Source organism: Mycotypha africana, assembly GCF_025528875.1.
Source record: "Mycotypha africana strain NRRL 2978 chromosome Unknown BDF20scaffold_13, whole genome shotgun sequence".
In the NCBI taxonomy this organism is placed as follows: domain Eukaryota; kingdom Fungi; phylum Mucoromycota; class Mucoromycetes; order Mucorales; family Mycotyphaceae; genus Mycotypha; species Mycotypha africana.
In genome coordinates this window covers 185,248-209,728 of record NW_026515737.1, presented here as the reverse complement: position 1 = coordinate 209,728, position 24,481 = coordinate 185,248, and the positions used below count along the sequence as shown (strand labels likewise).

At 37.6% G+C, this 24,481-nt stretch overlaps 13 protein-coding genes across 13 annotated transcripts; 6 read left to right on the top strand and 7 right to left on the bottom strand.

Moving 5' to 3' along the window:
- Positions 1 to 132: 132 nt before the first annotated feature.
- Positions 133 to 2,189, bottom strand: BDF20DRAFT_908210 (protein phosphatase 2C 2; the record flags this gene model as incomplete). The annotated part of the gene is made up of 7 exons (XM_053083455.1): positions 133 to 152; positions 794 to 1,180; positions 1,284 to 1,509; positions 1,581 to 1,657; positions 1,748 to 1,879; positions 1,947 to 2,027; positions 2,087 to 2,189. 7 exons carry the CDS (start codon positions 2,187 to 2,189, stop codon positions 133 to 135), a joined length of 1,026 nt encoding a protein of 341 aa, XP_052931472.1.
- A 958-nt stretch (positions 2,190 to 3,147) lies between these two features.
- Positions 3,148 to 5,902, top strand: BDF20DRAFT_897857 (vacuolar protein 8). Its single transcript, XM_053082576.1, has 7 exons — positions 3,148 to 3,426; positions 3,517 to 3,600; positions 3,717 to 3,953; positions 4,054 to 4,299; positions 4,376 to 4,498; positions 4,571 to 4,699; positions 4,768 to 5,902. The coding sequence occupies exons 1-7, from the start codon at positions 3,384 to 3,386 to the stop codon at positions 5,640 to 5,642; spliced, it is 1,737 nt and encodes a 578-aa protein (XP_052931471.1). The 5' UTR covers positions 3,148 to 3,383; the 3' UTR covers positions 5,643 to 5,902.
- A 213-nt stretch (positions 5,903 to 6,115) lies between these two features.
- Positions 6,116 to 7,402, top strand: BDF20DRAFT_908208 (nuclear pore complex subunit Nro1-domain-containing protein; the record flags this gene model as incomplete). The annotated part of the gene is made up of 3 exons (XM_053083454.1): positions 6,116 to 6,308; positions 6,410 to 6,916; positions 6,996 to 7,402. The coding sequence occupies 3 exons, from the start codon at positions 6,116 to 6,118 to the stop codon at positions 7,400 to 7,402; spliced, it is 1,107 nt and encodes a 368-aa protein (XP_052931470.1).
- A 1,044-nt stretch (positions 7,403 to 8,446) lies between these two features.
- BDF20DRAFT_897849 (uncharacterized protein) lies at positions 8,447 to 10,209 on the bottom strand. Its single transcript, XM_053082575.1, has 5 exons — positions 9,856 to 10,209; positions 9,689 to 9,742; positions 9,504 to 9,576; positions 8,920 to 9,423; positions 8,447 to 8,840 (listed from the first exon to the last, which is right to left on the bottom strand). The coding sequence occupies exons 1-5, from the start codon at positions 10,003 to 10,005 to the stop codon at positions 8,530 to 8,532; spliced, it is 1,092 nt and encodes a 363-aa protein (XP_052931469.1). The 5' UTR covers positions 10,006 to 10,209; the 3' UTR covers positions 8,447 to 8,529.
- A 13-nt stretch (positions 10,210 to 10,222) lies between these two features.
- On the top strand, positions 10,223 to 10,885 carry BDF20DRAFT_917169 (uncharacterized protein; the record flags this gene model as incomplete). The annotated part of the gene is made up of 2 exons (XM_053084534.1): positions 10,223 to 10,467; positions 10,534 to 10,885. The coding sequence occupies 2 exons, from the start codon at positions 10,223 to 10,225 to the stop codon at positions 10,883 to 10,885; spliced, it is 597 nt and encodes a 198-aa protein (XP_052931468.1).
- Positions 10,886 to 11,137: 252 nt separating this feature from the next.
- On the bottom strand, positions 11,138 to 13,129 carry BDF20DRAFT_917168 (uncharacterized protein; the record flags this gene model as incomplete). Its single annotated transcript, XM_053084533.1, has 3 exons — positions 11,138 to 11,527; positions 11,605 to 12,584; positions 12,661 to 13,129. The coding sequence occupies 3 exons, from the start codon at positions 13,127 to 13,129 to the stop codon at positions 11,138 to 11,140; spliced, it is 1,839 nt and encodes a 612-aa protein (XP_052931467.1).
- Positions 13,130 to 16,211: 3,082 nt separating this feature from the next.
- On the top strand, positions 16,212 to 17,223 carry BDF20DRAFT_897841 (uncharacterized protein). Its single transcript, XM_053082574.1, has 7 exons — positions 16,212 to 16,281; positions 16,361 to 16,426; positions 16,516 to 16,577; positions 16,642 to 16,678; positions 16,746 to 16,793; positions 16,854 to 16,926; positions 16,986 to 17,223. Exons 1-7 carry the CDS (start codon positions 16,225 to 16,227, stop codon positions 17,111 to 17,113), a joined length of 471 nt encoding a protein of 156 aa, XP_052931466.1. The 5' UTR covers positions 16,212 to 16,224; the 3' UTR covers positions 17,114 to 17,223.
- A 440-nt stretch (positions 17,224 to 17,663) lies between these two features.
- Positions 17,664 to 17,970, top strand: BDF20DRAFT_897832 (uncharacterized protein; the record flags this gene model as incomplete). The annotated part of the gene is made up of 1 exon (XM_053082573.1): positions 17,664 to 17,970. A coding segment is annotated over one exon (165 nt), but the record flags the coding sequence as incomplete, so codon positions are not given.
- Positions 17,971 to 18,270: 300 nt separating this feature from the next.
- BDF20DRAFT_897824 (uncharacterized protein) lies at positions 18,271 to 18,540 on the bottom strand (the record flags this gene model as incomplete). The annotated part of the gene is made up of 1 exon (XM_053082572.1): positions 18,271 to 18,540. A coding segment is annotated over one exon (270 nt), but the record flags the coding sequence as incomplete, so codon positions are not given.
- Positions 18,541 to 18,623: 83 nt separating this feature from the next.
- Positions 18,624 to 19,594, bottom strand: BDF20DRAFT_828439 (uncharacterized protein; the record flags this gene model as incomplete). Its single annotated transcript, XM_053078249.1, has 2 exons — positions 18,624 to 19,082; positions 19,157 to 19,594. Coding segments are annotated over 2 exons (897 nt in total), but the record flags the coding sequence as incomplete, so codon positions are not given.
- Positions 19,595 to 20,465: 871 nt separating this feature from the next.
- BDF20DRAFT_787779 (uncharacterized protein) lies at positions 20,466 to 20,648 on the bottom strand (the record flags this gene model as incomplete). The annotated part of the gene is made up of 1 exon (XM_053076134.1): positions 20,466 to 20,648. A coding segment is annotated over one exon (183 nt), but the record flags the coding sequence as incomplete, so codon positions are not given.
- BDF20DRAFT_897813 (uncharacterized protein) lies at positions 20,575 to 20,978 on the bottom strand. The gene has a single exon (XM_053082571.1). The coding sequence runs from the start codon at positions 20,915 to 20,917 to the stop codon at positions 20,738 to 20,740; it is 180 nt and encodes a 59-aa protein (XP_052931461.1). The 5' UTR covers positions 20,918 to 20,978; the 3' UTR covers positions 20,575 to 20,737.
- Positions 20,979 to 22,098: 1,120 nt separating this feature from the next.
- BDF20DRAFT_839750 (uncharacterized protein) lies at positions 22,099 to 23,926 on the top strand (the record flags this gene model as incomplete). The annotated part of the gene is made up of 8 exons (XM_053079316.1): positions 22,099 to 22,175; positions 22,383 to 22,580; positions 22,619 to 22,742; positions 22,911 to 22,991; positions 23,027 to 23,085; positions 23,404 to 23,474; positions 23,678 to 23,724; positions 23,762 to 23,926. 8 exons carry the CDS (start codon positions 22,099 to 22,101, stop codon positions 23,924 to 23,926), a joined length of 822 nt encoding a protein of 273 aa, XP_052931460.1.
- Positions 23,927 to 24,481: the final 555 nt, after the last annotated feature.

Below are 24,481 nucleotides of genomic sequence, written 5' to 3'. Positions count from 1 at the left end.
AGAACCTGATAGTAAATCTATTAAACTGTGTAATAAAGCAATGTCGATACAAACACAAATCTAAAGCCAATAACACTTTATAAAGTTGCATCCACTTGATAAGAATGGTCGTAAAGTCAAGTGAACACTTTTCTAACAAGGTTGATCTACTACTTTATGGTACGTATGCAAAACGTTTGGAGTTCCTTTTTTTTACCATTCGTTAATGGTTATGCATGGAAATACATTAGTTAAACCTAAGATGATACCACGTAACACGTTTTGGTAAGTGTTATTGGAACAAATTTGACATCACTTATTCATGTTACGGGATATTGAGTTGATCTCTCTGCTTTTCTCACATGATGCATTCAGTCATAAAAGACTGAATGTAAGTTAAAGCAGACACAGTTACTGTGGGATGGGAGCAAGAAGAATAAACAGAGCCCTTTTTCTGATCAGCTATTAGAAGCAAAATCTCCAGCGAGCCCGCAGACAGTACACAGTGGCAGTGGGGGGGGGAAAAGCAAGTGATTCAAAAAAGTCGTAGACTGTCTAAAGAGGCTTTTTAGTTCTGAGGTAAACTTAATCTGACCTATCTATGCTATGTCGCGATAGAGGAACGTAGAATATCGAATACCGTGTCAAACACTGTGCCACAAGGGCTCAATGAATTAAGAAGAAGCTGAGTTTTTATTATCATTACAATTGATCTGTGAATCCATGGTTGTCATTTTGAAAAAAGCAGATGTGAGGTCAGGAACATTTTGCAGTTCTTTTGTAGAGTAATAACGTGAGCCTGATTGGAGCATACCTTGTTTCTTCGCGTTGTCGTCATCATTATGAGCATCCTCAGAGGAACCATATTTATAATTGATACTGCCTTCTATATCGGTAGGACTGATAGCTGCCACAGAGTCCCTAATTCTACTAAACCATTGTTTCTCATTTTTACCATTCAGAAAAGCTATGATTTCGACTGTCATATTGTCACATCCCACACCGCCTGTATTGGAAGAGTCTGCGAGACAGTTATCCATCAACTTTTCACAGATTTCTTTCAAAGAAACGTTGTTGGCAGCGTTCTTTCTTACGAAATTTGCCACTTCTTGATTAGTCATACAATCCCAAATGCCGTCGCAAGCTAAAACGATAAACTCGTCTCTTTCAGTGATTTTGTGCATGGTGATATCAGGTTCAGCTGGACAAGTAGAGATTTTACAGGAAAACCCAAAACAAAACAAAGAGGAATAAAGGTCAATACACCAATGAACGATGGATAAAAGTCCCAACAAAATGAGTACCTGACACTGCTTGTTTTTCTGCTGGTAAAGTAGGATTATTCTTGAACTCAAAGTCACCTAAAGCCCTTGATAGAGCAAGATTTCCATTGACGCGACCAAACTCGACGTGCCCTCCAGCATTTACAATTCTATCTTTTTCTTTCTGATTGGTGGGTTTATGGTCTTGCGAGAGAGCAATAGCAGTACCATTTGTGCAAATGATGGCCCTTGAGTCGCCGGCGTTACTCTATTCACGAAAGGAAAGTTAGGCATTGGTGTTGTTTCTATGCTACATGAATATACAGAATGGTTTCTTACCACATATAGCACGTTATCTTTGGTTAACATTGCAACAATGGCAGTGCAACCTGAGGTTTCATGTTCATATTCAGGATCTATTCGGTCGCATGTACTTCAGATCAGGATCCGTTCAATACCAACATAACAACAACTACGTTTTGAGGGCAGATCAGTTGCTTATTTACCTGCGCGTAGTTTGGTGTCAATCTGTAGAAAGCCTCGTCTTAGGCTCTCTTTAAAGTCTCCATTCTTGAATTCGTCAGATTCTATCACTAGTGAGGGTAAATGTTGACTACTATATTTTGCAACCTTCGCACCTATTGAAACCAGCATTTTATGAATAATAAAGAACTAGGTCGTAACGTTTCCAGTATTATGATATACCTCCATGCCCATCGAATACTGCGAAAAAAGCAGCACCTGTATCATTGTAACTTAAATGATGGCTATGGGCATCTTCCATGCCTATAAATGTAATTTAAGTCGTTGTTCATAGCCAGAGATTTGTGGATATTTTCATTTACTTATTCTCCATCCTTGCATAGACGAGGCGCCAAAAGAAAGACGTTCATCCTTTCCTTCTGTCGTATGCTTTGTAGTTATGGGCGAAGAGAGAATTTGGCCCATATCGTTTCCTTTAAAAGTTTCGAATGAGATTGTTGCAATGAGGTAGTGGAAGTAATGGAGTTTGTCAAAAAGCTTCTTCTGCTGCCAATACGTCAATGGTAGGTAATAATTTCGTCTGTCTTTTTTTTTTTTTTTTTTTTTTTCCTTATGTTGTTGACAAGGAAAAAGAGGTGTGTGGATCCTAAAAATTAATGGAAAGAAGAAAGAGAAAAAGTCAACAAAACGGTAATATGCAACTTTTTTTTTTTTACTTTATTTTAGAAAATAATGCAAGATTAAGGTGTCACAAATTCCTCATTTTCTTTGTTAACGAACCCTCCATCTTCCGGGCTAAAATGATATACACTTTTCATATGTTTGTGCTGTTGTGCCGGGACCATCTTTTTGTTATAACAAAAAAGCGGGAAATAGTTGAATGAGTCTCCTCTTTTTACATATAGATTACTTAAGACAGGGTTGGATTCGATGCGCGGTAGTCTGCCTATAAATTGAAAGATCTTCTCTTTAACTACTGTAAGCACTGACTCATCGAAAATGAAGTTGAGCAATGTATCGTTTTAACCGATGTTGGAGCAAGCAGTGCAAATATAAGCTGAAGTTCAGAGTGTCTACTTTTAAAGACACACCTTCGTTTTTTGTTTATTTACATACAAATAATTGTCAAACCCTTCAATCCCCAATTTGGCAGGCATCACGTGCGTCAACCAAATTATGGTTCTAGAACTTGCGTACATATTGACTATGGCAATATTTTCTTTTCATACAATTCGGATAGAGTAGTAACGAGCTCTAAAGTACTTTGCGTTTTGGAAAGGAAAGGATCAAGGGTAGGATAGACTGAATGGCATATTTCAACTTGGACTGAAACAGCCAGTTTCCTGTTGATGTCATTTGGATTTTTTATGGCTGCTGTGTTAAAAAAGGGAGAAAGCAGCACCAGCAGCAACAACAGCAGCACCAGCAGCAGCAGCAGCAGCAGGGCAGCAGCTTCCAGCAATAGCAGCGATTAAATTTGTGTGAGGCGAAAAGAGTGAGCTTCCAATTTTCTATTTCAACAAGACACTGCAGTTGCTCGTTGTTTTCACATTCTTTTTCCCTTTTCAGAAGTATTATTTATTGACCTTTTCTCTTTACACCCTACATCTCTAATATACAACAGCTTTCTTTATAAACCAATTCTAACACTACAACGAGATGGGAAATTCTTGCAGTAATTGCTGTTCAAACTGTTTTGGAAGTAAAATACACCGACCGAATTAGATTACAAACGGGTTATGACAAGTGTTTGTTTTAACTATCTCATCCTTCACGCATTCAATACAAATAGAACGTAACCGAAATGGACTTTATGAACCTTTATTACAAGAAAACGAACGGGAAGCTATTGCCGAATTACTACAATACCTTGAAAGTACGTTTCCTTTTCACTTTCCTTTTTTTTTTTTCATTCTGTTTCATCCTTGCAATGCACAAGTTCTTTTTGGTTTATTCGTTCATATCTTTATCTCAAATCACATTATACATAAGACCGTAGCGATACCAACTTTTTCGAAGGAGAACCGTTGCAAGCACTGTCAACATTAGCGTGCTCAGACAATGTCGATTTACAGCGGTCAGCTGCTCTTGCATTTGCAGAAATCACTGAAAAAGATGTTCGTCAAGTAGGACGTGATACTCTAGATCCAATACTATTTTTGTTACAATCCCATGATGTCGAAGTACAAAGAGCAGCCAGTGCAGCGCTTGGTAATCTCGCCGTCAATAGTAAGTGAACCAATCTTACAGTAGTTATCAGTTTTCCAGTCCTAGTTGGCATTATATGATACACCTATACTCAAATTAAAGTTGAATGCTCTTCGAATAGCTGAAAACAAGTTATTAATTGTGAAACTTGGTGGACTTGAGCAGCTTATTCGGCAGATGGGTTCTCCCAACGTTGAAGTGCAATGCAATGCTGTAGGTTGTATAACCAACCTTGCAACTCATGATGAAAATAAGACAAAGATCGCAAAATCAGATGCTTTGCGTTTGTTGGTTGACTTGGCAAAATCGAAGGATCAACGAGTGCAAAGAAATGCTACAGGCGCTTTACTAAATATGACACATACGCGTAAGAAAAAGAACACAAAACATGATTTGTCCATTCAGTTATTCACATCGTTTTTGTGTCCCTTATTTTTATGTAGAGGAAAACAGACAGCAGTTAGTGAATGCCGGAGCTATTCCTGTATTGATCAGTCTACTTAGTTCTCCAGATGCAGATGTGCAGTATTACTGTACAACAGCATTGTCAAATATTGCGGTTGATGGTAAGAACGGAGGATGCGGCCTCATGTTGTTAGACAGTACAAGGAGCTGACATTTTTATCAATGTTATATAGCTAGCAACAGAAAAAAACTTGCTCAAACTGATTCGCGGCTTGTACAGTACTTGATCGCCCTGATGGATACAAAGAGTCTAAAAGTACAATGTCAAGCAGCCCTCGCTTTACGAAATCTAGCATCTGATGGTAATTCAGGAAAGAACATGTAAACTTACTTGATGTAGATGACATACTTATCTTTTTTCTCTTTGTAGAAAAATATCAACTTGAAATTGTTCGCTGTAAAGGCCTTCCGCCACTATTGCGCCTACTCAAGTCATCCTTTTTGCCACTTATTTTATCCTCAGTAGCGTGTATTCGAAATATATCTATTCATCCCGCGAATGAATCTCCCATTATTGATGGTGGTTTCGTTAACCCACTCATTGAGTTGTTAGCTTACGATGAGAATGAAGAGATACAATGTCACGCCATCTCGACACTTAGAAACTTGGCAGCCAGCTCAGAACGCAACAAGCGAGCTATTGTTGAAGCAGGAGCAGTAGAGCGTATCAAAACGTTGATTAAAAAAGTACCTGCAAGCGTTCAAACGGAAATGACAGCAGCCATTGCTGTATTAGCATTGAGTGATGAACTGAAGCAAAAACTGTTGGGCATGGGCATCTTAGAAGTGTTGGTGGATCTGACATCGAGTTCAAATATGGAAGTAGAAGGAAATTCCGCAGCAGCTATTGGTAACCTAAGCTCCAAAGTAAAAGACTACACGGCATTTGTTGCAGCTTGGAATAGTACACCTTCAGGTGGTTTGGAGAATTTCTTGATACAATTTCTTTCAGAACAGCAAGATATTGCTTTCCAGCATATAGGTGTTTGGACGATTGAACAGTTCTTAGAGGGTGAAGATGAGAAGTTAATCGCTTTAATCGCTGGTTCCGACACGATTATAGAGTCAGTACAAAGAATTGTCGATGAAGGACGGCAACAGTCAGTATCACAAGGAATCAGCGAACAGCAGCAACAATCAAATGCAAGTGACGACGGGGATATTTACGGTCTAGCTAAACGTGTTTACCAGACTCTACAGCAAATCAGAGAGTCCAACGAGAAAACACAAAGAAAACAGCGTTAATCAAGTCTTTTTCAAAATAGTAACACATGGTTGATCTTCCCCCTTCACCAACGCAAACGTCTCACACTTATACTCAGAGCTTCCATGACTTTTCATACTTTTTCCCTCCCCCCCCCCTTTACCGACATTTTGCTATGTTAGCTTTTCTTTTCTTTTGCTTCTATTTCCAACAGAAGGATGGCTTCAGTATGCAAATCTTTCTTTTTCTCAAAATTTACGTAAAAAAAAAAATCAATAAAAGGCCTTTATGCAGTTACCGAAGATTGATCTTCCTACTACGTTTTCGTTTTTCGCAGAGAACAATCGGCTGAGATGAAATTTGAAGGTGTCAAAAATCATGCAATAAAAACGGAGAAGGTCTGCAGTCACTTTCGGTTTTGACATTTTGTAAACAAAAGAAAGAAAAAAAAAAAAAAAAGGTTTTCTTTTCTGCTTTCTTTTTTTTAATAGAAGTAGAACACTTCAATCGTCCAATGTCAATTGAAAAGAAAAGACCAAGAGGATTAAAGGGCAGTGCTGCCTCCAAAGCCAATAAAAAAGCCAAGACCGAAGAAGTCAGTAATAAGTTGGAAAACGCTCAAACAGTTGTCATTGACAAGGAAATTGAAGAAGGTGATGAAGTAGGAGAAACTGCTGCCCTCTTTGAAAACGCCATTGAAAAGCTTGGTAAGTCTCCTCTCTCTCTAAATCAACCCACAGTAGCTCTTCATCCTTTGATGAAGGAAAACAAAATACTAACTTTTGCTGTGTTATTGACAAACCACTAGACTCTGATCCTTCTAGTGCTTTGGCGTTACTTCGAGGCACTATTCACGAATCCGATCGAATTTTGCGTAATCATGACGATCAAAAGGACGAGAAGCCATTGCCTGCTATTTTCTACTACACTTATGGTTCCGCTCTTTATGAATTGGGTCGGTTGGCTGAAGAAGAAGATTTTGGTCCTTATTTGGATGCAGCTGAAGAACGTCTTTCGGAAGGTTTAGAGCTTAAAGATAGCGAAGAAGTCATTCAAAAGATTTACTTATCACTTGCCAAGGTATGGCTTGCTAAGGCTGCTAGCACTGTATCTCAAGGGCAGCAAGAGATCCCCGAAATGTCTGTTAAGGCACTAGAAGCTCTTGATAAGCATTTAGTTGTCGATGCTAAGAACGTAAAGGCAGTGGTCGAATTGGCTGATATTGTTCAAAACCATGGTGATTTGTACGAAAACCCCGAGTCTCGCGATAAGTTCAGACTTTGGGCCGAAAATGTCTTGGAAAAGGTTTTGAAAGGTAAGAAAGAGACACGAGATATAAATAAACCGGTTTAAGAATAGGCTATATTTATTCGATGCTTCCTTTTTCATTAAAGACGAACCTAACAATGCTCAAGCTCTGTCTGCGCTCGGTTTGTGCAAATTGTCTTTGGCTAACTTCATCTTGGACAACATGGATAACTCAAACGAAGATGATGAAAAGACTGAACGTACCGAAGAAGAGGAGAAAGCCTACAAGGCCATCCTTGAAAGCAAGGACTATCTTGAAAAGGCTAAGGCTACACTTATTGAGGAAGATAAGCTGTCTCCACAAATTCTCTCCGATTTGGCTGAGACCTATTTGAATGAAGCCAACTTGACTTTGAAGGAAGAAGAACAGGCTGAAATCTATACAAAGGCGGCTGATGCCATCAAAGAAGCCAAGAAGTTGATTGAGGAGAAGAGCCTCGACTTCACATTACCCGAGGCTCTGACGTCTTATTTGGAAGAATTTGAAGCCTAATTTCTAATCCCTTCGCTATAGATATAGATATTTGCATTATAATAAAAGTACATCATTCGTTCGAGCATCTGCATACGAAATTTACCGTCTTGAAAGCATTTGTTGGCCAACCGGACAATTACTTCTCGCAAAGTAAAGATGAGGAACCTTCGAATCCAGAATAAAGTAACTCTTATATCGACATCTTGTGGTAAGGACTAAAAAAATGCGTTATTGTGTATTACATCCCTTCCCGCCCAAAAAGGTATTTATACTCAATAATAGCTAAGGTATCACACACCAGAGACGGACCCATAGAGTAATAACTCTTTCAATTACCTTGAATCGAGAAGTAGCAATAATAGAAAGAGATAGTCTGTCCACGTTACTTCTCCATTTTGGAAAGTCACTTTTTCTTTGGATTATTTAAAGACAAAATTTAAGTGCTTATAAAGGAGATGGTCAATAGCAGTACCGAGTATTCGTAAGTGCTTTACTGAAATATCGTGGAGGCTTTACCTAGCTGCAACGTACTGATCCCTTGAATACAAATTCTATGTTAGCAGAGCTTACTATGTTGGCGGGCATTGTTCATTATACGACGTCAGGGCAAAAGCATACGGGTCATTTGAAAGGCTGTTTTAAGCTTATCTATTTCCAAGAATTTGTACTTGCTTACCTTTCGCTGTTTCCTAGTTTATTCCTTTTTGTTTCCCTGCTATGTCTCGTCAAAATGTTTAAATTAGTATGAGAGAATGATGACATACTCAGGTTATATTATGGACCTAATTTTCGGGGCATTCAAAAAAATAAAAAGAGACCCGTCCGTTTCGATTTCATAGAGCCTTACAGACAGATGTTCCCAGGGACTGATCTTCTAGTACGGTCTACCTTTTTTCAAGGTCGACGTACTATTGTAAAATAGCATCTTATGGAAAATAACTGTTCATAACGGCATTAAATGAAGAATTCAGCTACAACAGTTAATAACATTAGAATTATTCTAACATATAATTATTTTCATTATTACTTAGTTCCTTGAATAACTGGAGATTTAAAATGCACAAGAAAAAAAAAAAAAAAAAAAAAGTTTGGATTCATACAATTAATGATGGCAAATTGGTTTATTAATCAGTTTGACAGACTTCTTATAGTTTGGTTGGCTTTACTTCACCCAAAAATAATGTCTTATCTGTACTAGCGCTCATGACAATGGGTTCTTTTGGATGCCAATCTACATCATTCACGCATCCTTTATGTCCAGGAAGCTTATACAATATCTTTCTTGAATCCACTTTCCAAATGACTACTGTTCTATCAGCTGAACCGCATGCAATTTGTGAACCATCTGTTGACCAACAAGGTTTAATTAAATTCTTTTCAAATCCATGTGGTGCTCCTTCGAATATTTTAACGCATCTGTCTGCTGGCGCGAAAGGCTTCACATCCCACATACGCACTATTTTAAGTCCATGAAAAAGAATAAATTCATCTGATATACATTAAGCTACTCAAATGCACCCTTTCTTCTTTCTTACCGGTGTTATCCATAGCATTTGATAATAGATAAGATCCATCTGGACTCAATGATAATCCCGTCACCGTATCCATATGTCCCTTCATTGTATATGCCAATTGATTTTTACGTAAATCCCATACTTTGATTTCATTGTCTATACCGCCTGAATATACCATATCACCCGCCTCACTGAAACAGACACTTGTCACTTGATAGTCATTCTCAAATGTATGCACAGCCTCTTTCGAGTTGTTATCCCAGATTTTGACTGTGCCGTCATCGCTGCCAGAAACAAGACGCTCAGGTCCTCTACGTGCGACCTGACAACTATTCACAATGCCTGTATGTCCTCTCCATCGGCGAACCCGTTGGCCAGACTTTGTATCAAAAATACTGACAGACTTATCGGCAGAGCAACTATAAATATGATTGCCATCTCGAGACCAATGCATTTCCATGACGGCATTTGTATGACCTTTGAGGACTCCATAATTCTTGATTTCACCATAAGTATTCCATAGCACTGTATACCAATTTGTCATGTGAGCAAAACAGTTAGGATGCAAGCCAAGCTTCGTTGAAATGAGTAGTTAAAAAACTTACATATTTGTCGATCAAAACCTGCACTAGCTATGTATTCACCGGAGCGATCAAATTCACAAGAATAGATTTCTCCCTGCAAAAAGAGTAAATCGTTAATTTCGCGTCTTACACTAATCACAGTATTGGCTATATCTTCTAGTGCCTCTCATTGAGAATTGACGTTCTATTGAAAGAGCAAAAACTACCTCGTGTCCCATCAATTGCATAACAGGTGCGTCTAATCCTGATGTACGTTTAATCTATCGATTTTGATGAAACATAGTGTACACATGTAATCATACTGTTAGCTACTTTGTCATCACAAATCAAATGTTGGTTTTTTTCAATAAAAGAAAAGGCTGCTGACACGTACAGTTCCTACAATAGCATTCTTCGTTCCAGACTTCTCATTAGACAGGTTGATGAGGGATTTATCGTTGTTATCCTGGCCGTCTTGCTTGGCTCGTTTCACAAGTGCTCCTCCACTACTATTACTTGAAGCGTCTTTTCTCTTCTCAGCCATCTCAAATATCAAAATTCAATGTTTGCTGCTATCGTTAAAAAGTGTAGAAAACAAAAAGAGTAGTGAAGCTGTTGGCTCTGCTGTTTTTCCGGCATTGGATTTCAAATTTTGGCAAAAAAAAAGTGACTTCCGCGCACATGATTGAAAGGAATTATATACAGGTGGACCCCACATTTGAAAGAGCCTTTTTTTGTCTTCTTTGCTTTAAACTTTGAAAATGTTTGCTACTCAACGTCTTCGATCGATCGCGGCTTCCCCTATTTTGAAAAGACAACTTCACTCGAGCTCATATGTTATGGCTTCCGAAAGCAAGCAAGGATTATTCAGTAAATTAAATCCATGGGCTAGTAAAACAGATACAACTGTGAGTGAATCAGTGGCTACCCCTGTCAACAGCCCCGAAGATGATAAAGTGACATTCAGAGTAGATTATGAAGAGGAAGAAAAAGAGAGCATCAAACCGTAAAGTATTTCTCAACATTATCAATGGGAAAAGATTAGCATACTAATGCGATATTACATGAATAGTTGGTTGAATGAAGCACAGTTAACAGATAAAGCCGAAATTGAAGCAAAAGTTAAATCTGTTATTTTAGAAAGAATACAAGAAGCAACAGAAACAAATTGGAAAGGTTTACCTTTCAAAACACTCACTGCTAAATTTAAAGTCATCAAGGATGCGATAAAAGAAACAGGCATTGATGTACCCAACTACAAATTAAATGAACTGAACACGACAGATGATATTCTATACTATTTTACAGAAGAAAAGGATATTATTTTGACAGCCAAAAAGCAACAAAACGAGACTATAAAGGACTTCTTTGAAGAAAATAGAGAATCATTACCATCAAACATGGTATTCGTACCTAGAGATTAATTTATTGTTACAGACGTTGGCTTACATCATCAAATAATTGTTTATGCAGGAACCATAACTGATTTAGTGGAATTTTGTCAAAATAAATAGCTAGTAATCCTTGGTTTTGTCTCTGCTGGTATAATAGATAATGCTCTTTATTTTTTGATTTTTGCGTTATCTGCTTCTGATTTCGCGGATATTTGTATTCTAAACCCATCTGCAAGAGCTGGGCGCACTGTAGAAAGAGAGTTTATTAGTGTATACGCATCGTCATTTTTTGATATGCAGCAACATTACCAGTTTCTTTAATCTAGGCTCGCTGGGCCATATCCATTGACGATCTGTATACCGATACTTCTCGTAGATTTGATGTAATAGTTCATGACTTTTATCGAGATCATTTAAATCAATTAAAAGAGGCGCTGTCATCAAGCCTTTCTCGTAATCAAAATGTACAAAATGAATTAAACCCGGATAATTGATTGCAAATGATAAGATAGTGAAATGAGTTGATTCCTTCGTCAAAAGAAAGGCTTCGAAATCTTTTAAGTAACTCCTGAAGTTCTTCTTAAACATTTTCACTTGAACTGGCAACGGTTTCCAACTAGCTTTGGTTGTATTGACAGAATCGGAAGGGGATAAAAAGCCTTTATTCAACATCTATTACATTAAATTTACAACGTTAAGGTTTGTTAACGAAGTTTGGTGTAAAAAAAAGAGCCCAATTACTACATTACCTGTGCTTGTTGTGGATTGTCACCAAATATGATAACGCTACTCAATCCTTCACTCAGTATGATTAGTAGAATATTTGCATAGAATAACCTACTACTATTGGTACCGTTATCGATCAACTTAACCCAGCGTTTGAGTAAGCGTACATCTTCTATTTGATCAGAGTAGCTTATTTCATTATTTACAAGATTCGTTAAAAGGTATCTTAGAGACAAATCTTCATTGTTATTCGTTGATGTGTTCGTGGCATTGCTAGTAGCGGTAGTAAGGCTATGTGATCTGGATCGTTGAATAGGCGATAGAGTTGATAGGACAGACATATTGTCATTAAGCTGCGTTGTTGTTGTAACAGTATTTGTCGAATTGAGACTACTTGTAATAGTAGTGTCTGAAGGTAAACTACTCGATAGATATGAGGATGAACTGATTGTATTATATTGGGGATGATAATGGTTATTAAAATTATTGTCAATATTGAGTAAATCAGATATAAGTAACTGCTGAATATGTTGATCTTGTGGTATCGTCGTAACATTCGAAGGTGTTCTGTTTAACGAGGGTATATGATGTTGATGTGTATAGTTGCTATAATTGGATGACGAAACCGACGACGCGAAAGGGTTGCTCCAATAGGGAATAGAACTTGATTCAGGTGCAATTACTGTAACTGAAGAAGCTGATTTTTCCTTTATCTTAAAGGGTGCATTGCTACTATTGCTGCCTGCATACATATAAGTCAAGGAAGAGGGTTGGCTAGCATTATTCAAAGTGTTGAAAGACGAATTTCTTGATTTTATTGATAAGGAGGATCCTGAGTCGGTAATAGCACTAGTATTGATAGTGGAATTACTATTGTTCTTTGAGTAATCAGCTGTCGTAGTATTCGAGAAAAATGTTGCATTTTGTTGAATTGTTGATAAAGAACTCGAACGTGCTATATTCTGTGGGGTTGTATGATTAAGGTTGTGCCTGTTTGTATGGCCTGTCAAAATATGAGACGTGTTGGTCAATTTTACTTTCATCAGCATCCGTAGGTCAATTGCCAATTACAGACTAACCATATTCTTGCTTTTCCTGCAAAAAATTGTTCGCCAGCACTTTTATAAAGTATAGAAATGGCTCGGACGTATCAATTTGCTGAGAGGAAGCTTCATTCCGACATTCCACAACCAACTTGTCTCTTGCCAATAAATAGCAATTAACCCAGGCACCGCTCTTGCTACAGTTTTCCTTTTCAGCTGCCGTTTCAAAGGAATGAATATTGAACTTCTTCAAGTTATCAGCTATGAAGATGGAGTGCCTATGCTTATGACGCAGCTTCGAATGTTGTTGCTGTTGCGACAAATTATTACTGTGATCGCTACTATTAATGCTTAATGAGTGCTGCTGTTGACAAAAGGACGTATTACAGCATTCAGCTAGATATTCCATTAATTTAAGTCGTAAATCATCGTTTAATTGCACTTGCTCACTGTAACACAAATTATCAGGGACTGTTAGAGATAAATGCTGCTGCTCTGGTGTCATGAATGGTAATAAGGATAAGCATTTCCTCAGATCTCCATATATCCTATAACTAGTAGCTTTCCGTTTTTGTTGCTGTTGTTTGCCTTTTACAAAGTGCATTTGCCACTGAGGTCCGAAATGAAACTTTATAAACTGATGCATAAGCCTTAAATGTTGCTGCAACAATTCAATTGAGACATTCCTTTTTTTTGTGTATGCAACGTATAAAAGACCTTGTTGCTAGAAAAATCGGTTTCAATTTCCAGGTTGATAGAATAACTCTTTTAGAAATATTAAAGTACCTCTCGAAAAACGACAGTTTTTCGTCCCAACCTAACATACTGCATGGCATCGTGAAGATTGACTTTGATGAGATCTTTAATGACCAGAAGAGGTAAATAACGTATCCCGAGATCTTCGTTTAGATCTGCGGATGTTGGTATTGTTGTTGTCTTCAAATTGGCAGTAGCTGTAGCATCACTTTTTCCATTTACAGACTGATAAATAATACTCCCTGATTTGTTTATTATAAAATAACTTATCATTGAACGGAGAAAGGGAAGACGCAGGAAACGAAGTTCGATGCCAATTCACCAGTCTTCGTCGGGGTCGGATTTTTTAGTAGATGCGTTTAAAAGAGAGGTATTTTTTTTTATTGATAACCCAATGGACACAATGGTTACAAAACCGGGCAGACCCTACTGATGGACTCAGTACCGACGCCTCGCTTAATCAACTACTTATAAATTTGATTGCCCGGTCCTTGCATTTTTTCAATCAACTTAAATTGCGTTTGGTCCTCGGTTTGGTCCTCCAAAAAAAAAGCATAAAAATGGTACTTTTTCTGTAGTTTAAAAGCTTCTACAGTTTTATAACATATATAAGAACTTATGCGAAGAATGGATTAGAGTTTACCGAGAAATGCTAAAAAATTTTTTTCGAAAAGGAACGAGACGCAACTGTCACTCCAATTGAAATTGTTGAAAGTGCTGATTATTTTTTGTTAAGAACTTTAGGACTAATTCAATAGGAAAAATGAACTGGGCAGTTTGTTATACCTCAGGACGGGATAAAGGATTATTTAGCAGATATGGTAGCTTTCTATCTCTGAAAGATGCATTTGTAAACAACAGATTGTAAATTTGTTTTATATCTATCCCGAATAACTTTACAACATTGTACAATTGAATGCATAAAATTGAACTATAATATCCTATTCTATTAGTGTTCTTTAAACCATTCTAAATATTCGAACATTAAACCCCTCCTAAAAGAACCACCTGCTGTGTTTCGTGGGATAGCAGTTATAGTGTACATACGGTTAGATAGAGAACACGTTCTACCGCATCTAAAATGTGTTATGCAAATATATGACAAGATAGAGACCTAAGTTTGTTTGTTTTTTTATATTAATGGTCACACATACGCGGAAAGGTGGGACGTGGAGAGAACTATGGGTATAAGGGTAAAAGCTAGTTTATAAATCTTCGTAGTTTGAAACGGGGGTCCCGAAAAGTCGTACTCCCCAATAGGCTGCCCAAAGAAATCACGTAGTGGTCGATAGAAGTTGACACCAGTTATCAAGTGTGTTCTTGGTATTTTAAGATACAGTAGATAATCCAGAATAACAGAGATATTGGATTCGATCGAGGAATACCCATATATATTAAGAATAGCCGATAGATTTCTAATTAACGGGACAGTACACTAGAAGATGTTCCAGGTTATGGACACATACCCATAAAGGCAACAATGTCGTTATACTATCTTGCCGATGGCGAAGAAGGTCCCAGGCTCCGATGTTAATCACATTGATGGTGATCTTATCGTTCCAAATCCCCTTTACCTATCAACTCACCTGCCAATGGGCATGCACACCAGTTAACTGGCGAACAGCACAAGCCATACCTATCTACAAAGAGGACCTCCCACTGATCCAGCTTCCTATCGCCCAATTAGCTTCACATCCACCTTTCGGAAAGTCCTTCAGCACTGCCTAAGATATTTGCTTAAGCGCTGATGATTGATAACTGCTATAAGTCGATGACTATGAACTTAGGTGTCTTTACTACTCTTCAGATGAAGTAGAAAGATTCTTTTCTATGCAACGTCTGATAGAAATTATATTATATTGAAGACGCGTATGCTAGTCACTAATTTCAGGTTCAGATGCTTTGTGTGTGTCTTGTTGTATATTGTAAATAACCTATATTAGATGCAATATAGATAGACCGTGATAGAATGTATTCTCTACTTAGTTGTACGTACTGAGTATTGTAGTTGTTATCTCACTAAACACGTCAAGAAGGATTGTAAAAAACCGGGGCTCGACTTTTATAAGAAAAAAAAAAAAATAGCTACAACTATGTCTGGTGACGGAAACGCTCATTAATTACGTATCATCGCACTACCCAAACACAAGGTGGCCTGGGCCTACTTGCAGCAGATAAACAGCACTTAATGTTACAGATGAAGTACTTATTTTCGTTGTGTAATATAGATAATAGCCATGGCTCTATTGTGACCACAATTTACATACGAATTAATGGGTTCACAAACGACAATATCAAGCATTAACATTGTCAACCATATTCTTTATTGATTCAAAGCTCGATCTGTTAAACATATATCCCACTTTCTTTTTCATTATCGTCTCGTTTGTATAGACGCTTGGTTCGCGGCAGCATTCATCAAAATATAAAAACCTGCAAAATTGCTGGTTTATAGATAAATAATCCTTACTGCCTCTGTAGCTAAAAAAAGCGTTCCAACATCAAACTATTGTTAGAGATAACAGGGAACATTATCGAGATATGTTGGGAAAGACCAAGTGAAAGCATTTGGCGGTCCTTTAGGTGACACTCTGAACAATTCTCTTTCAATAAGCATCTTTAAAAAGCTAGCGAAACAGAATCGAATCACATATTTAAATATGGAAAAGCAATAAAGCCGAGCAGTGCGATTTAAACATTGATAACGAAGTAAATCAAGCAGTAAAGATGTACAAGTAAATAAGAAAGCAGGAGAATGAACGAAATTATGACTGCCGGCACTTTTAAAAGAGCAGCGCTGCTAACTGAGGCCTCAACATTTCTTCCTTGCATTATTCGAAGAGAATGAACGCAGAAGAACTCGAAATTGGTACGGTGCTTTACAATGCAGGGGATACAAAGGTAAGCTGTGGTATACAATCGCATATACGTGGATTCGGTCAAACGAACTAAATTGCGGAATGATCGATTCTGCGAATAGCATTCCGATTATTGGGACGATTCAGAATTAATTGAACATTGGGATAGAACGATCGACACCTACAGAGTAAAAACATAACATCCTCAAATCGGATCGAGTGGGATTAAGAGTTTACAGTTTAGAGAAACTGTCTTTCACACTCGCATTCTACATAGAAGTACTACTCAAAACCACGGGCGGAAGAGGAACAGAAGTTGCCGAACTTTGACAGGACGAAGTAAATCTTGATGTTTTCAAAAGTAACATTTGAATGTACTAAAGCAATATATACACTGACATAGGGACAAAGCACAAGAAGGATGCGTGAAGAAACGCAAAGTAAGTTGAACTATAGTTCCCAACGATAATTGGGTATTTTAATTAAAGCTTTATATATCAACCATAGCAGATGCAAAAGAAAAAGAAATCGAACTTAGCAAAATTAGATCCATCTGTAAGTTTTACGTTTTGTTGTAGCCTTTTTTATTTTTGAAAATGCTGATCCTTGGAATAGGCCGCACAGCAACAATTTGTCCGTCAAAAACAACAATATCTGCCCCAAACAGTAGAGCAGGACATCGAGAAAGGTAAAATAGCAGTGAACTTCAGGAGGCATTCCAATTGTGTCTAAAACAATTATTTCCAGATATTTCCAATCTAATGATGTCCTGGTATTATTGTGGCTACTACACTGGCGTGTACCAAGAAAAAAGACAAAAAAAAGCTATCTCAGCGCTATACCCACAAGAACGTACGCGGAGTCCTGAAGTTTAGGGTGGCCTTTTGGATCTTTTACAATTTATTAACTTTAGATTTGGACAACACACACAAAAGTTTTAGACGATAAGGAAATTAAGTTTAAGCGGATGTAAGATAATAGTAGACCGTTAAGAATAAAATGTTAGACAGTTTGCACAACACTAGAAAGTATAAGGTTTTCATTCTTTTTACCTGTAATTATCAAACTGGGTTCGTTCCAGCGATATTGAGGGAGAGGATGCTTTTATATTTTTGTCCGCGTGAATTCTTTTGGCCTTCCTAGAGCCTTCCAAATAGCACAACTAATTTTCATCATATTCTTGGCAGCATTGACGTCTCGATTCCACAGTATATGGCATGTCTTACAAACAAGTATACTGCAGGTCTTAACGCCTTTCAACCTCTCTAAAGTATCGTTCGAACAGCAGGAGCATATTCTGGATGTCTTGTATTCATCAATTTCAAGTACTACCAAGTCTCCGCTTGCTTCACGTCGCTTGAGTGCACGCCACAAAACACCCACCGTTCCACATCGGTGACCCTTGAATGCGACATTGTCTTTAGCGAACATACCATTGCCAAATACAATGAGAGGTACTTTTTTGACATCACCGACATTGAAGGGTTGGGGCCTCCATTTGGCATTTGAACTACTGTTACAAAAAACATGTTACTTTCTATAAGTTGTTGATGATGATTGCTTATGAACTTTACCTATCTTTCTTCTCCAATTCCACTTTAACTTTTGATGTCCCTTCTTCTATACTCTTTTTCTCTGGTGCTCCTTTCTTCTTCTTTTTTCGTCTTTTCTGAGAAACCGCCTTGCCATTGTTCTTCTTCTTTGAGCCCTTCTTTTCTTTTTCTTCTCTCTTCTTCAATCTGAGATCCTCGTTATACTTTGTACTGCCATTAACTAGCATATTTACCATTTTGTCTGCTGCACGTTTCCGTCCTTGGTATAAATGAAATCGATCTTTGGCAGTGTCATCACCGTAGAAAGAAAACAAGACTTCCAAGTGCTGTAGGATGTATGCTGCATAACAGTGATATTGGGCTTTGGAGCCTGTCTTGGCAGTTGGCATATCACTTTCGATGCCCTTGATTTTGTCCGCTTTCTTCTTCTCTAGCCTTGCAGAGTACCTGGTGCTACCAGTTATGTGATAGTACTCTTTGGTAGAGCATCTTCGCACTTGGTGCTTTTCATCATCCAGCCCGATCGCTGCTGTGAAGACGTCTTTTCTCCCGGGATCAATGAAGCAGGGCCTGTAACCAGATTCGATTTCGGCATAATCAAAATCTTCCAAAGTCAACCGATGGTCTTCAATGGTTTTCTCTTCTTTTGATTTCCTCTTCTTACTAAAAATAAAGTCGACAGTGAAGCCATCCGAGCGAACGATATTACGGAATAGGGTCTCTTGGCTTGTCTTGAGGTCATTCCAACTGTTGTCACAAAAAATGAAATTCAGTAAATACCAATGACAACATTTCTGCCAAACCTTTTTTTTTTTTTTTTTTTTTTTTTTTTTTACCTATCAAATCCCATCTTTTTGAAGCTGAATACTTGATAAAACTTTTCGAGTTGATTTGTATAGCCTTTTGGAGCTGTACCGGGAAACATGAATGGGAGGAGCGAGTTGACGCTTATGGAGATGAAACGCCAATGGAGCGAAGGCAGAGGGAAAGGGAAGAAGCGCTTCGGTAACGGTAATCTACGGACATCGTAAGCTGCATGTTCGTCATGTTCCTTTTCATACGAGGATAGGATGTGCCATAATGCTTTGGTAAACTTGGCGGGATCGGATGATAAGGAAAGCAGCGTAACCTTTTCCGTTATAAGTTTCTCAAAGCTTTTGCATAGCATCTCTATCTTGCTTTTGTCTTCTTTACTAAGCATGATTCTATCAGGCCAGTTGGGTTCGCCTTTGCAAATTACTTGGTAGCAGTATTCTTTTGATATTTCCACTGCGTCGGTCTTCTTCATGCTCTGATTATTATAAAGTAAATACAAATGGTTAGAAACTAAGAAATCGAAATTATAGTAGTGATAACAATACGCACAACAAACATGTTTTGCAGCTTATAGGTTAGATATTTAAGCACTCGTTGTTCAAAAAGCTCAACAATAGAGTTAGTATACGAAACGCTTATCTCCTTGGCGGCTTCTGTGAGACAGTGGCTGTAACCTTTAGTGAAGCTCTGACTGATTACTATTGTCGGATGCTTTTCCTTAAAGTCATCAAAATAATTTTTGATGTCGTCGTTCAGCGCCTTCTTGTGAGTAACCTTTTTGCCCGTAACGAGTTGTCCAACAGAATACCAAAATTGCTGTGTGAAGACTTCTGAAGGAATGGCATTCTTATTATGCACGAGGTAGGCATTAACAAATAGCTGGCAGCGAAACACTATAGCTCTGATGTCCTTACAGCAGGAGATGACCTTTTCCTTGAACTTTTCACGAAACTGTGGTAAAACGGCACTGTCGATAGGAAGCTTCCTCGCAAAAACAGTAGAATCATGGCCAAGGACAGATGAAATGGCCTCGTCCTTTGATTGTATGTGATTAGGACAAAGAGGCGAACGAGGAGAAGCATGGTCATCATTCCCACAACTGGAACACTCTACAGCCTGTGATGCTGTTCTCTTCTTTTTCACTGCTTTCTTCTCTGCTTTAACACTGGCGCTCTGTTTTCTCTTCTTATTGCGAGTCCCAACTATATGTGGAAGAGATGGTCTATTACTTGGCTTATGTGGCTAAAGGCAGGTCGAGGCTCAACTTACCATCATCGGCGGATATAGCTTTATGGTACTTGCATCCCGGGTAATTTTTATTAAAGTGACCCAAATCATTACAGTCCTTACATTTGGTATGCTCTGAAAAGTGTACAATAAGGTTACTAATGTCTCAAACTACACACTGTATAGTGATATGCCATTACCGGGCGGATTTTCCTTCTTGGTATGATTTTCTTTCACTGAATTGATTTTATCTATGATGATTGTCTTGTACATGTGTGTAGAAAATAACGTTGGTTTGAAGGTAATGAAGTGAAAGAAAAAAAGAAGATAAGAAAATAATTGAAAAAGGTGAAAGATAAGAATGATCACTAAATTTTGGCAACATAACATGTCGTTTAACAACATTTATAATAACAGTATGATTTACGCGTTTAATGTCACATTTAAAAATACGCAGATATTGAAAAATTTGATCCGATACAGTAATTTAGCGTTGGATTTAAACAAAGCTGCCATATGAATGGACAGTACAAACCAGATTTTTGAGACGTCTACTCAAACCTTCAAATTTGGCACAGAGCTCCTGTCTTGCAGCTTCAATTGTTGTCAAAGGTCTCGCATCAAATAATGCTATAAGAAACTCAGTATGTTCTGCAAAAAGCTTCTTTGGTCGAGAGATGCCGGTTCTTGGCTTGCTACCAGGAAGGACTGTACCATCACTAACATTCCACTGATCTGAAAACTTATAAGCGGTGGACCTCGGAATGCCACACTCAACCGCAGCTTTGGGAACTGTAAGCCCAGCCTCTTGGATTAAGTGAATCAACCGTCTAATGCTGTGCTCACTATATTGCTTGCGCTTCTTGGACCTATTCGTTAATGCGACAGTGCTGAATTCTGTTGTTAATTCTTCAACAGTTTCTTCCATTTCGCATCATCGACTACAGGGCGCCGCTGCATATCATCATAGTCGACGATCTTCTCAATTTGCCCGAAAGTAACAGCCATTTCATCCAAGTCTATAGCAAAAGTATTTTCGGAAAGCATAGGCTCACTTGCAGGATTATAATTTATGTAATCCATGTTGCAGGGATATGTTTATTTTAAAGCAAAAGAAATCTACTCGAAATATTTCGTCTACCATAAAAGCCCAGTTCGTCTAAAATCAAAAATCTATAATCTACTAAAAAAAAAGAAACGTCCCAACTAAGGTTCCGACTTCGTCCACAAAATTTTCGAAATCGTCTCTTATGAAACCTAAAATACTGTAATTTGTCGTATTTAAGCTGTGCAATTTCTAATTAATCTGATATGCTTCGAATAAACTTGTTTTATCAAACGATAAAGCCGTCTTCTAGCCTTGATCATGCCATACTTGACTTTCAATTGTATTCTCGTATCTCAATTTGCTTTCATTTTTCATACAGTCTGACAGTGGTTTTTACAGCGCTAGCCTTTTCCTGATCGATTAGTTAATGATCAGTTGATATGCACAAATTTCTTTGCTGAGCAAAGTTGAAGTCTAAATGTAGGACAGCTCTTTAACGTGGTATTACGCGATATTTAAGAGGTCTTCTTGCATCCAGAGAAAACGTAGGCTTTTTGACAGCAGAACAGAGATAAATATTGGATTTAATCGAAACTTCGATATTGCACCAAGGTGTAAAGTCTTCCTATTCAACAATAAGAGTATTGCTTGTTGTAGTGTGCTATATTCACTAGGTTCCCGCAGCGATTGCTCATGCACAATCTGACTTGGAGGAGACCTGGTCGAGTTTTTGGAAAAATGTTTATTTTAATGTTGAGGTGCGTGGAGCTTTCAAGGCTCTAAAGCACCTTCGGCTTGTTCAAGCTTTAGACATGTCGAGCGTCGTTTGTTACCCACAGTTCATGTTTTTGAACAACAGCCATTCGAGCTTGAAAGCTTCCACGCCGTTGACAATGTAATTGCTTAAAAAATCAATTAATTTAACCAAAAAGGATAGCAGTATGAATAATATGCATACTAATACACGTAACGCTATAGTTGGAAAATGATCTTATTTTCTCCTGTTTAGGAAGTGCTATACTTGTCGAGTCGAACAATAAGCACGTTCAAATGACTTTAAAGATGTTTTTTTAAGGTTTACACTCGGTATGGTGGTAGCTAACTGAAAAGACAATTGACATCAAAGCAAAGCCCTTACAAATGATAAACAGATTGTAAATAAGCGACAGAAGTTGCCCGACAACTATAAAACTATTCTGTTTAAGTACGTAAAATAATGCGGTTATCTGAGGAAGCTCTATTTGAACGACAGCTGCTAAATATCGAAAGAGAAGTACTCAAAGCTATATTGAGGTTTGGTACAAATTGTTAACTATCATCTGTAAATATTCGACATTGGCTCATAATTACTGTTTAGGGAATTTTTGGCTAATATAGTATTTTGACAAGAGGACAGTTAGAAATTTGGAATTTTCATGCCATACATCTCTTATGTTCAATCCTTAAATTGTAGATTATCCGTAACTATAGCACTCAACAGACAAATAACTTGATCGTTAGGTTATTTTTAACATTGTTGATGGCACCATCGATGAGTAGAACTATCACAATCGAGAGGCATGACAAGACTGTTCATATATTTAAGGGTAATACATACTTTATTGCACATGCATGTCCTGAGCGTTTGAGGTGTTTTTGTGCACAAATATGTATTCGAACATTGTACAACGATATTTTCTCTGAAACTGAGAACTTTCCGTATGTGTCTTCCCACTTTCACTAACCATAAATAACAGTATTAATGCCTTTCAAACCCAGACAAAGACTTTCACTGAAAGAGGCACATTAGGTCAAGCAAAACAATTACTTTGGGCAACTAGGGATGATACACTTGGATGCGGGACAAATATTTGCAACCATGTGAGTTATCACAAACGCTTTAATCTTCGGATCAATTTCGAGAGTCACAAACCCCATGGGAGTAAAGAATACTGTAAAACAGACGTACATCTATCATTGATGAATGTTTATAGTTATTAGTGCTTTATAAACGTGATGAGAATTAAATTGTGGTTGCCCTGTATTTAGTTATTAAGTATGTTTCGTACAATGAAATCTGTATTGCCTTCACTTATTGATGCTTTCATCTATAATGTTACATTAAGAAAGGTACAATATATTCTTTGTTTTCTCATTTCACACAGGTCATTTTGCATAGTGATAATTTCTATGAGCTGAATCTAAGTACAGACGGAATATACAGGTAAAAAGCATACTTGTAACCGGGTGATTTCAACTTTATGTATTCTTTATTGAGGGCTATTAACTTTAAAAGAGGCAAATGGACGGTGTATATCTGATGGTGGTTCTTCTTTATGCGATTTGCTATGACGCGTCACTAACACCACTCTACTGGGTTCAAAAAAGCTTTCTAATCAATATTAACCATTAAGAGCAGTAAAAGCTACCATATACCTTAAGTATACTCCTGAGATTTCGAGGAGTTCATAACATAACCATAAACTTTTTGGTCTTGCTGTTCAATAAGTATTTGTAAAAGATAAAAAAAAAAGTCAGTTAGTATTACCGAAGAATTGCTATTGACGGTTGGGAAATCGCCACATGTTCATCTTCCTCCCGTGTTACTGGAGCGTGAGTTTATACTCTCTGCCATTGATTTCTTTTCCCAAGCAGATAGTTCCAAAATAGGTTGAAGCTTGTATTTTTGTTCTTCCAAATTGTACTGCTTTTATACATATGGTGACTAAGTACAACCATAATGGAAAGATAAATTCAATAGTATTGTACGATAACGGATCACATACAGACATTCAGCCATTATTTTGTCCACTCAGACTGTCCAAAACCGCTCTATGATAAGAAGCTGCTCTTTATGTCAAGGGTAGATTGTTTGTTATCTTGATCCTATCTGAAATAAGGCGAGCATTCAATCAGTCAAAAGCCCGCTTTACAAAGTTCAATGTGTTTCTGATAACGTTAAAAGGAACTCCGGTATTGACACTAACTTAATTTTCCGTTTCTGGAATGATGAAGGTTGGGATGGGGACAGGTTCGACTGCCATTTTGAGGATATAGCACTTTGATTAACAATTGGAGTTGAGAAAAACGTACTTCTTAATCATAAAGACGAAATAATAAAAACTGTATCCATTCGTTTACGTGATGTTAAGCAGCAATAGCTCCATAGAAGTCGACTTATTGCTCAATAGTTGAATTTTGAGATGATCGATTTGCATTTATCATCTACGTCGTATTACATTCAGTAAGGGCACAAATTATTCCACGACTAAAAGGCTGGAGGATTAATTTTTGTTCTATTCTATTGACCACCTGATTGCAGTTATTCTTTAACCAGCGCTATTGAGACAGTAATGCTTGGCTTTCGTCCGGTCATTTTTTTGCTCTTATAAGATATGGTCAACTTCATTATCATAGAATGTGTGAATTAGATTTAAACCCGCAAATCGCGTATTGATTATTCATTGCAATTTTTTTATGTTAGTACCTGCCAATTGTCCTTTGAAAGGTAATATTTTTTTTTCTGCAATATCCCTTATTGGGTCGTTCTACAAAGATTAATCTATATGACGCATAAAATTATTTCCCATCGATTGTGCATTAAATGTATTATCTGTTAT

Bases quoted from the DNA above. Each gene is read 5' to 3' on its own strand.
- BDF20DRAFT_897857 (XM_053082576.1), top strand. From the start codon at position 3,384: ATGGGAAATTCTTGCAGTAATTGCTGTTCAAACTGTTTTGGAA. The intron at 3,427-3,516 runs GTAAAATACACC...CAATACAAATAG, and splicing joins CTGTTCAAACTGTTTTGGAA to AACGTAACCGAAATGGACTT. The intron at 3,601-3,716 runs GTACGTTTCCTT...ATTATACATAAG, and splicing joins ATTACTACAATACCTTGAAA to ACCGTAGCGATACCAACTTT.
- BDF20DRAFT_897849 (XM_053082575.1), bottom strand. From the start codon at position 10,005: ATGGCTGAGAAGAGAAAAGACGCTTCAAGTAATAGTAGTGGAGGAGCA. The intron at 9,743-9,855 runs GTACGTGTCAGC...CAAAATCGATAG, and splicing joins AGAATGCTATTGTAGGAACT to ATTAAACGTACATCAGGATT. The intron at 9,577-9,688 runs GTAGTTTTTGCT...CTCTTTTTGCAG, and splicing joins TGCAATTGATGGGACACGAG to GGAGAAATCTATTCTTGTGA.
- BDF20DRAFT_897841 (XM_053082574.1), top strand. From the start codon at position 16,225: ATGAACGCAGAAGAACTCGAAATTGGTACGGTGCTTTACAATGCAGGG. The intron at 16,282-16,360 runs GTAAGCTGTGGT...TTCTGCGAATAG, and splicing joins ACAATGCAGGGGATACAAAG to CATTCCGATTATTGGGACGA. The intron at 16,679-16,745 runs GTAAGTTGAACT...TATCAACCATAG, and splicing joins GATGCGTGAAGAAACGCAAA to CAGATGCAAAAGAAAAAGAA.
- BDF20DRAFT_897813 (XM_053082571.1), bottom strand. From the start codon at position 20,917: ATGGATTACATAAATTATAATCCTGCAAGTGAGCCTATGCTTTCCGAA.